General features: G+C 37.9%; 1 protein-coding gene across 1 annotated transcript; it reads left to right on the plus strand.

The window, feature by feature from the left end:
• The first annotated feature begins 235 nt into the window (after window positions 1-235).
• LOC137725275 (uncharacterized) lies at window positions 236-1,538 on the plus strand. Its single transcript, XM_068463911.2, has one exon. The coding sequence runs from the start codon at window positions 517-519 to the stop codon at window positions 1,327-1,329; it is 813 nt and encodes a 270-aa protein (XP_068320012.1). The 5' UTR covers window positions 236-516; the 3' UTR covers window positions 1,330-1,538.
• Window positions 1,539-10,754: the final 9,216 nt, after the last annotated feature.

The following is a 10,754-nucleotide window of genomic DNA, read 5'->3' on the forward strand; positions in this document are numbered from 1 at the left end:
CCCCAAACGCATTAAAAGTTTGAAACTAGCTACTAGTTACTTCCACATGCCCCGTTCCATTCTCTCTTTATTTTACTTGGTGGAAAAACTGGTTTGTTAGCTAGGGTTTTGCAATTATCACATACAGAAATAAATGGTGCTTCAGAGTTCACAGAGAGAGAGAGAGAGAGAGAGAGAGAGAGAGAGAGAGAGAGAGAGAGAGAGAGTTGGTTCAGGGTTTCTAACTGTGGGGTTTTACTGCAGCCAGCTTGCAGAGCTGCCAACTGCACTGGTGGGCCTTGTAAAATTTTGGTTAAATTTTGCCTCTTCAGAAGCTCCAGCCATCACCTATTCTATTGCTTCCCGCACTTCAACACACACCACTCCTTCCAAAACCTACTTTTAGGGTCTCAACTCTCTCTCTCTCTCCCCTCTCCTTCCTTGTTTTTGTCTTGTTCACTACTGTATTCGACCACCGTGACCGCCACTGTCACCACCGTCACCGCTACTACTCGACAGACAGCCGAGGGTGGAAACATGGACCTCAACATGAACCTCAACATCTCAAGTACCTTCCAGTATTGGCTGGTGAAGCACCCGGTCATCCTCCACTTCTCATGGATCCCTGGAGAAACACCGGCCTCCACCCCGCTTTTCCTCACTCTCACCATCATTTCCTACCTTGCCCTCACTTTCCTCCTCTCCAACCTCCCTCTCCCGCTCATCAAACCCCGCCGCCTCAAACCCATCACCGCCTTCCACAACCTCAACCTCCTCCTCCTCTCCCTCGTCATGGCCGTCGGTTCCTTAGTCTCCATCTTCTCCTACGCGCCCTACCCCTTCTGGATTATCTGTTTGCCGCCCAAAACCCCGCCAACTGGTCCCCTCTTCTTCTGGGCGTACATCTTCTACCTCTCCAAAATCTACGAGTTCGTGGATACGTTCCTGATCATCCTCAGCGGGAGTTTTCAGCGTCTGACATTCCTCCATGTCTACCACCACACGATGGTGCTGGTCATGTGCTACATTTGGCTCCACACGTCGCAGTCTCTGTTCCCGGCGGTGATAGTAGCAAATGGGACGGTTCACGTGGTGATGTATACCTACTACTTGTTGGCTGCTCTCGGGGCCAGGCCAAAGTGGAAGAGGAGGGTGACGGAGTTTCAAATATTTCAGTTCATGTCAAGCTTTGTTGGGTTGGTTTGGATGCTCATCTACCATTTCAATCGCTCTGCTGGTTGCTCTGGGATATGGGGTTGGTGCTTCAATATTTTTTTCTATGTTTCCCTTTTGGCTTTGTTCATGGACTTCCATCACAAGAGTTATGGCAGCTCCAAGAAAGATTTGTGATCATGATGATGATGGTGTGGATCTCCAAATCTACGGTGGATTATGATCGTTATTTGATCCATCAAGACCCAAGAGAGATTAGTGCCCTCGATTTTATCCCTTCTAAGACTTTAAGCTATTGATTTCTATTAATGCAGTTAAGTTGCATCAATTGCTTTCTGTTTCTCATATTTGAATAATTTTTAATTAATAGAAGTCGTTGGATCCCACATGTTTTTCTCCTCCGTTTTTTTAAAGATGTTTAGTGCATGATTATTGTTTCAATATTAACAATAATTCTACCGGCTATTTTTGGTTTACTGTATTTTCAAAACTACTTATTACTGTATTGTGAGAATAAACAATCATGAATAAGCAAGTAAGTGTTTAGTAAACTTTAGTGCTAAAAGTGCTTTTAGCAAAAAGAAAAGAAAAGTGTTATTGACACTTCAAAAATCTCATTCTACACTTCTCATCAATGCATTTCTCTTTCCAAATATAGAAAGTTTGGAGTATAAAATGAGATTTTTTGAGTACTAATAACAATTCCCAAAGACAATTGGTATAGGATTGTTGATATGAAATATTTCATTTATTGGTATTGTTCATTTATCTCCAATAAAAAAAAAACATTTTTTTTAAAAGCATGCGTAGAGCTGCTCACACTTAGTAATACCATGTATTGGTACCTCTTAACTTATAAGTCAAAAGGTTTTATGTTTAATACTAACGAGCCCATGAAATTATTACAAGTGTAGGCAGCTCCCCACCCTTAGATGAAGAAATTGTGCTTTTACGTTTTAACTACCAATTTATAGTAACAAAATACCCGAAACTGTTGTTTGTTAACATATCCAGCCCCCACAAGTACTTCTTTGTGGCTCATTATATGACGAAGAAACTTATCATTTAACCCAAACCTTACTATTGATTTGATACCCATTAAGTAGGGAAAATTATATTTCAAAACACTAGATAGAGGTTATAACATTATTGTAATCTCTCAATAACATTCAAACTTTGAAATTTTATACCTAATTAACTATGCTTAACTTCAAATTTTTAACGCCCCGTTGTCCTTGTAGAAACCTCTAACTAATCTTCTATTTCTCCCTCTAAACCAGTCGCCACATTCTTGAAGCTAAACGCACTCCAATTTTCTCGTATGGACTAGCCAGATACGTCCCTTGTCTTTTAGTTATAGGGAATGACTTGTGGAAATTTGTTGATGGGTATTACCTTATCCACAATCTCTCATTCTCTGAACCTATTCTTTCTATGGCTGTTGGTCAATCCTCTTCCATGGCTAGCTATTTGGATGTTGAATCCACCCTCCTTACCTACACTTGGAATAAATTAATAGATAGCAAACCCACCAAATTAATTTTGCATGTTAACTTATAGTGGAAGTGGTAATTTCCCTGGTTATTAGGACATTCTTTGTCAATTCACTTCCTTTTCTCTTTTGGTGTAGATTAATGTGGAATATCGCTTGTACTAAAAAACTCATAACAAAAGTGATTCATTAATAATTAAGTGATAAATGAGCGTGGGTGAGTTTTCAAGCATCAAAGTTTCAAATGTCTAGTGTACAAAAGAAAACCCTAAATATGGTTTGCAGTGCTAGAATATACTACATAACATAATCAATTCACTTGCATTACACATAAATTACTTATTAACATTATCTTTTAAAATATAAATTTTGTAGTCCATCAGTATTACAATACGTGCATTGAGTATATCATTATGGTATGTGTACACTATTATACATGCACGTCGGTGAGTTTTCCATTACAACTTACATTTTACAAGAATTCCACGTTGGAAAATCAAGAGAAAATAACTTACATTTTACATTGATTGGTTAGTATTGAAAAATGCAATCTTACGTCATAAACTCAACTTTATAAATTTTGACGCTAACGACATTAACAAGAATTCCTACTTCACGCCTTTTTTTATGATATTTTGGCAGCAACTGTACTCTTTATTACCACAAATCTAATTACTTTGTATTAATCTAAATTACGAAAATGAGATGCGAGCTAAATAAAAGAAGATGTTACTCTCCCACGCCTTTCACGCTTTTCTTTTCAAGAAAAATTTGAAGCACCAATATTACTCTTTCATACCACGAGTTAAATCAAATTACCATAAAGGGAAATAAGTTACTTCAAATCGGGACACCATTAATAGTTATTGACTAAGTCATAACTGTCACTAGCTCTACCACCATAATATCTTCTCCAACCTTCTCTCTAACTCATTTACTTTCTCAAGACATTTGCTTGAGAACCAGTACATACGAATGTATTTAGACATTTTTACTCATCAAATATTATTCGAATAGTGATATGTATTTGCATTATTTGGTAGGGTTCGGTGAAGAGGTTATGATCAGATCGATGAATAGTAAAGCAAAACGAAGGACAAAAAAAATTCAAAATTACAAACGAACAAAGAGTTCGCACTTTGCATATCATACATAGGGTTAGGATCGAGGGATAAACATTTTGATAAATATTTTTACACTCATTTTTAGCAATTAGATTTTATAGCATTCAAGAGTCTTGATTAAGAGTGATGTGAAGGCTTTTGAACAGTAAATGACGTAAATTTATAATTAATATATATAAAGCAAAACTAGAAAGAATAAAAACTGGGAGAAAAAAGGAGAGAAATGTAAGCGTTCGAACTTCAAAGTAAGAGGGAGGGTAAGAGACCTCCGTGTGTTATTACTATTAATTGAGAGATATGATTTCCATCTAGTTCAAATTGTTCTCTTGCTGATCTTGCCTTTTATCCAATGAGGGAAAAAATAGTTTTTCACAACCTAATTTCTCACTCAAAGATTCCAAGAATGAAGAATTAGGGTTTCAAGTTAGTTTTATTTACCAAACAAAATGATTCAAAAGATCGAGTGATAGTTTGATATACTTTGTGTGCTTCTAATTTTGTTTTAATCGAATCAAATCAGGATGTGGTGAAGACGTTGGGTTTTCTCTCATTCTTTTCGCGTTCTTGGCCAGTACCTATTTCCTGGATTTCAGTGTTGTTTTGATTTTTTTTTTTTCCTTCTGAGTTTTATTCTATTAGTTGATTCTTATTCAGTTAACATAATTGTTAATTTCCTGGATTTCACGTGATGGGTGGGTCCCGTTGGCCCCGCACGATGGTGGTGGATCCCTTTGGCCTCGCATGTTGGGTGAGTCCCCTTGACGCCACGGGGCTGCTGATGTGTGGATCATTCACATATGACCCACTAATTGGGTCCCACGTGAGGGGGCATGTTGAATATCTCACATCGGCCAGAGAAAGAAAGAAAGAAGAGTTTAAATTATCATAACCCCCAATCCAACAAATACCAAGGTTTTTTTGTGATAAAACCTCACACGTGTCGGACTGTGCAAGTAATAATTTAACAAGTCGGGGACAAATCGATGTTGTTGAAAGTGGGTCTTTGGCCTGTCTCTTTCTGATAGTTTGACTCATTATGCATTCACATACAAAAGATGAACAAAGAACAAAGCCTAACACACTGCAAACCAATTCAATCTGCAATCAGTTCTTCATCTCTGCAAGACTGCAACAATCCTTCATCCTCAACACTTTCTTCTAAGGTTGTCGCAGATTTTACTCTAAGCATGTTCTTTTATTGCGGGTGGTAGGGGAAGTGCAGGTTGTGTGGCTGGGTGGTTGGGGAAGGGGTGAAAGATATTAGGTGTCTTTGGGTTTGGAGAGGCAGTAGTGGATGTCGGAGGTGACTTTGGTTATGTTTCTTTTTCGTTTTCTTATTATTTTTTTTTTCTAAACCCATTTTATACGTGGGATAAAACAGATTTTAAAGTCAAATTTATAAGTTGGGTTAGAAAGAGAAAAGTTGTGTCCAAATAAAATCTTCCTTGTTTGAATCATCGCTTTCTTACCTACACTTAGAATAAATTCATAGATAGCAAACCCACCAAATTAATTTTGCATGTTAACTCATAGTCATAGCAGAAGTGGCAAGTGGTAGATTGTTTTGGTTATTAAGACATTCTTCTTCACTCCACTTTTCTCTGTCCTTTATTAGGACATTCATGGGTTAATTGTCAAGCATCAAAGGTTCAAATGTCTGATTAATTGTCAACCGTTAATTGTTATTAAGTCATAACTGTCACTAGCTCTACCACCATAATATCTTCTCCAACTTTCTCTCTGACTCATTTACTTTCTCAAGACATTTGCTTGAGAACCAATACGTACGTATTAAATAATTTAGACATATTTTAGTGATTAAATATTATTCGAATTATGTGATATGTTCGTGCATTATTTGGTAGGGTTCGGTAATGAGGTTATGACCGGTGCATATTAAAGCAAGGGAAGGACAGAAAAGAACCAAAATTACAAAAGAACACCGTGTCCGTACTTTTCATAGTTTTTTTATATTTTTTATCTGGATATGGTTAGAATGCAATGCAGAAAGCACATGCATATGCATCATATCAAAACGAGAAGAACTTAGAATAAGTTGAAAATCAGAGTATGCATAGGATATTCGTGCTACTCCAAACACTTCCCAAGCAGAGTGAAGAGTTATGCATAAGATGATTTCGAAATTTGCACTGATGACACGCGCGTGGGAACAAAGTCATAACAAACTAACAAATTAATGAAATAAACTAAAAAGGATTAAAGATAGTTATGAAGCTTACAAACCAAAGAATTATATCGTGATGGCTTATTTTTCTTACTAAATTTTAAGGTTAGTTTGTTTATAAAGACCTAAATCTAAGATAATCTAATACTTAAACTACCAAAATTACTAATAAGCCTAAAATGTTAACATTTTTCAACATAACATGTTTCTCGCGACTGTGGCGTTCCAGTCAACATATGTATAAATTTTTCTTCATGACATTATATTATTACACTAGAACTCCACGTAAGAGGTAACTCGTATTATGCAACCTGCTCTAGATCAAAAGGGTTGGCTTTCTTCTTCACAGTTTGAGATCAGATGGGTTTAGGTACATGGCTGATGACGACTTAAATGTTGGATGGTGAGGAGTAGCGGTTGGCAGATGTAGCTAATTAGATTGATATATGGTTCGACTCCTATCTATACTGTTTCTTAGTTTCCTTATAGTCATTTTTTTTGGTAAAAATTTCCTTACAGTCATTGATAATTCCTGCAAACTCTTTTAATATATAGGAGGTCATGGTATTTTTTTTTTTTTTTTTGAAGTCCCAGATAGTCGGGTAAAAGGGGAAAAGCAATACAAACGATATTTTACAATAAGAAAAGAGGAGGATCTGAATTCAGAAGTGGGTTGAAGAGGAAAGTCCTAATCACTAGAGTTGAAAATATAGAATCTATTCCACATATATAATGATAATTTGTAGAATATATCATACAATCATTTTTTAAATAATAAAAAAAAAATGTCTCAAACCCTATTTCCTTGCAATAATTATGTAGTTATAATATTATTTTGCTGGAAGTTGAAAGAGGATGTGATGAAAATAAACTCATGAGAACTGGGAAAAATTGATATATGGGAAGGAGGGATGCTTATATAATTCTCCTGTAATGTTAAGCAGACATACACACGCGCGCACACACACATATATTTATATATAGCAGTTTCAAATGTATTGTAGCAGCTGTAGGCCACCACCACCCTCTAATAAATTTGACAATGACAATCCACGTTGCCTAGGGCTAGGGTTTGGTTAGTGTTGTCATTTCGATATAGCAAAGAATTAATATTACTATCGAGACAAAAGTATGCACCCCCACCCCCCTTCCCCAAAAAAAACTCAAAAAAAATTCATCAAAGAAAAAGGTATCGCCCTTTGAAAACTTGAGATGCCCTTAAAAGTTGTCTTTCAACTGTTCGACGAATTACCTTTATGAGCACTTTTGGTAAGGTAGCTGCTATTCTCATGCCTTTGTATGCTTTGATATGGGCATCTTTCAATAGGCTTACTCGGCATATGTTGGCATATGTAGCTGCTATCCTCATGCCTTTGTATGCTTTGATATGGGCATCTTTCGATAGGCTTACTCAGCATATGTTGACATCTATTGGCATACTCACTTAAAGCCTATTGACATCAGTCGACATGCTTGTTTGGAAGTTGTTGGCATCTGACAATAGAAGTGCATTATGACCTGGCAAATGACATCATGCCTACTAAGATTCGATGAAATGCCAATTTTCATGATATACTGACCAAAAAATTTTGTGTGTTGCGCGCACTACTCTTATTGACCCTTCCAATAATTAACAAGCTTCTTAGTCGAAATGGCCCTGAAACTAGTTTTGTCTCACTTTGCCCTCTGAAATTGATATTTTCAACTCTTTTGTCTCACTTTACCCATTTATGTTTATTTTAAGGGTATTTTAGACATTTCACTTTAACCATTTATGTTAATTTTAAGGGTATTTTAGACATTTATGGAGTTGAAACGTAAACATTGTGATAATTGATTAACTATGTTGCATTGTGTGGCCTGAGGTTAGAATTCTTGCAGTCCCCTTATCCTATGGGAGTGCATGATCTGATGACAAGCAAGCATGAAACAAGGATAGTCTTTGGGGTGAAATGCCTCACAATAGTTAGGTCATCTCCAACGGAGAGGGCTAAAGGTCTAAAAGCTAAAAAATAACCTGATTTGGCCAAAAACTCATCTTCAACCGATGACTAGGCTATAATTTTATGGAGCCCATCAGACTATAATTTGGCCAAAAAGGCATTATGCTAGCCAAATGTAGCCTCCCTTAACCCTTTCTTAGGGCCCAGCTTCTTAGTTGCAATAATCACAATGTTTGAAAACATTAACGGTAGTTTAACTAAATTAACCAATAAATTTAAAATATAAACTTAAAACTAATAGATTATTGAGGAGGCTATATTTAGCCCCTTCGGCTGGAGATGATATATCAATATGGATTGACACTGTTCATTAAAAATATTTTTTTGCAAGGCTATAATTCTAGACGGGACTATGTTTAGCTCTTCTAGTTGGAGATGGCCTTATGCACTAGTTATAGGGCTTTCTGCTTTGCTAGGGTCACCGGATAGGGAGGGGGGGGGGGGTTTGGGGGGGTGGGGGGGGGGGAGGGGAGAACGTATATCGTACGTGACCTTACTTTTGCTTTGTAAAGAGATGGTTTCCACAAATCGAAACCATGACTTTTCAGTCAGAAAGGAACAACATTTCCGTTGTTTCAAAACTCACCTTCAAATGTGATTATTGAATATGTTGGTTAAATCTATTACATACTAGACTAATGGTTCTTGATATGTTAATTTTCCATGTTTGGTCTTGTGTTGTGGTCGATGCACTTATGATTTATGGTCTCGTGCTTTACTCACATGAGCTTCATAGCTTACCGAGTTTTTCATGTGACCTAATACATCATTCCGCGGTGTAAGGGTTACTCTTGCAGAATATAACTGTTGAGAGGCAAGGAGCTTCCGAACGTGTTGCTGATTTTTTTCGTTGCATTATTTATTTCTTAGTGAGCGAACTGTACTAATTGGCTTTGCAGCTAAGAGTTCAATATTAACTTGTGCATTGAAGTTTTGATTAATTTTCACTTCGGTTAGAGACTTCCAAAACTTGTTCCCCATTTTTTTGGTTAGGAGATGCAAGTGCAAAGAGCTTGAAGATGACCTGGGATCACACATAACACAGTGAATTCAAACAAGGCCAGTCTGCAATGGTCGAATATGGGCCTGAACTGGCTGAAATTTTCCCAAGAACAGTAACGGCGCATGCCAACAGGGCACTGTGGAACCACCATCAACTGCACCGGCCTCCGGCAGCCCACCTGCCTCAGTTGCGGAGTTTACAGTTGGGGAGGAGGGGTTTCAGTACTATGATGTTAACGTGGTGGATGGCCTTTTAATTTACCTATCATAGTTTAAACCTACTAATGGGAAAGGCAATTGCAGCACTGCTGGAGGTTTAAAATCAATACAGATGGGAGTTGGATCCGCCTGCCAATTGGTAGACAAATCATCTCAATCCATTGGATCCGCCCGCCAATTGGTAGATATAAAATCAATACAGATGGGAGTTGTAAAGACCCGTTTAGTCACATAAGTGCTAGAGGTTTGATTCGTAATTCTGAAGGGGATTGGATTAAGGGATTTGCTGCTAATTTGGGCAGAGGAACCATCATGGAAGCTGAGATTTGGGGTGTTTTCATGAGCCTTTCTATAGCTTGGGATGAGGGTTGCAGGGATGTGATTCTTGGGATGCTGTTATTTTGATCCAAAAACTTATTTTGGTTTCGCACCCGCTCTACAATCTCGTTATTGACTGCAAAGAAGCCATTGAAAAAAATTGGAGATGCGAAGTCACTCATATCTATAGAGAAAAGAATGCCTCAGCTGATCACACGGCTGACTTGGGTCATGGGTTATCCCCTTGGCCTTCATGTTTTTGCTTCTCCTCCTACCACTGCTACTAATTTTCTAGTTTCTGATTCTATTGGCAGGGCCCTTCCCAGGGCTGTTCTTGCCTAGCTTTGTTTTGCTTGCCGGGCTTTGCCCTCCTCTGTACCAAAAAAAATTTGCAGCACTGCTGGTTGTAATGGAAGCCAGAGGCAAAACTGCCCTTCGGAGGGAAAACGGAGCAGTCATGCCTGTCGAAGCTCATGCAACATGTTCAACACCAATTGGTGTCTGTATGCAAATTGGACACTGCACAGGCAACAGATAAATCGCACGAAATTGATACAAAACTCTATCTACACAACAAGCACATAACAAAAAGATGCACCTACCTGAACCGCAGTTACCGCACTTGGAAAGCAAAATAATAGAAAAATCAATGCAAAATCAGATTTCAAAGCAAAATTCAGATTGTTTAATTCCAGTTCCAGCATATGCCCAGAACAAGTGTTCCGCGTAACATGTGAGAAACTCAAACCCGACATATTTGTTTCCAAATCAAAGATGCCAAACTCTTCATAAACAAATAAACTGAAATCCAACGGATTTGTTTCCAATGACAAACTACATAACAATCAAATTGACCTAGCAACCACAGTACGACGTGTAGCCTGTTAAGCAATCATGGCATAAGAAAAATGCATGGTGCACATCTCTACGCATAAGGCAAAACATAACTTGCCAAATTGGAAACGTAAGCACTGAAAAAGAAAATACCTTGTGCAGGTTTCACCTGGATGAGATCTAAACCGGCTGGCCTCGTTACCAAGAGGGACATACCCAGGAAGTCGGTAGAATCTGATAGTTCTCTTATACCTGTCTGTACCGGAGCAAACAATCTAAATCCCCTCCTGTGTACTTCGTTCATGCGTCATTGTAAGATGATGAATGCTTAATAAGTTTATGATTCTGTGCCTCTCTCTCTCTCGCACACAGGCTTTGCATTCATTTAGTCAGATCCATTAAGTACTCAAATCAAACAATCCAAC

The sequence above is a fragment of the Pyrus communis genome, chromosome 15, assembly GCF_041283825.1.
Source record: "Pyrus communis isolate YQ-2024b chromosome 15, ASM4128382v1, whole genome shotgun sequence".
NCBI classification, from domain to species: Eukaryota; Viridiplantae; Streptophyta; class Magnoliopsida; order Rosales; family Rosaceae; genus Pyrus; species Pyrus communis.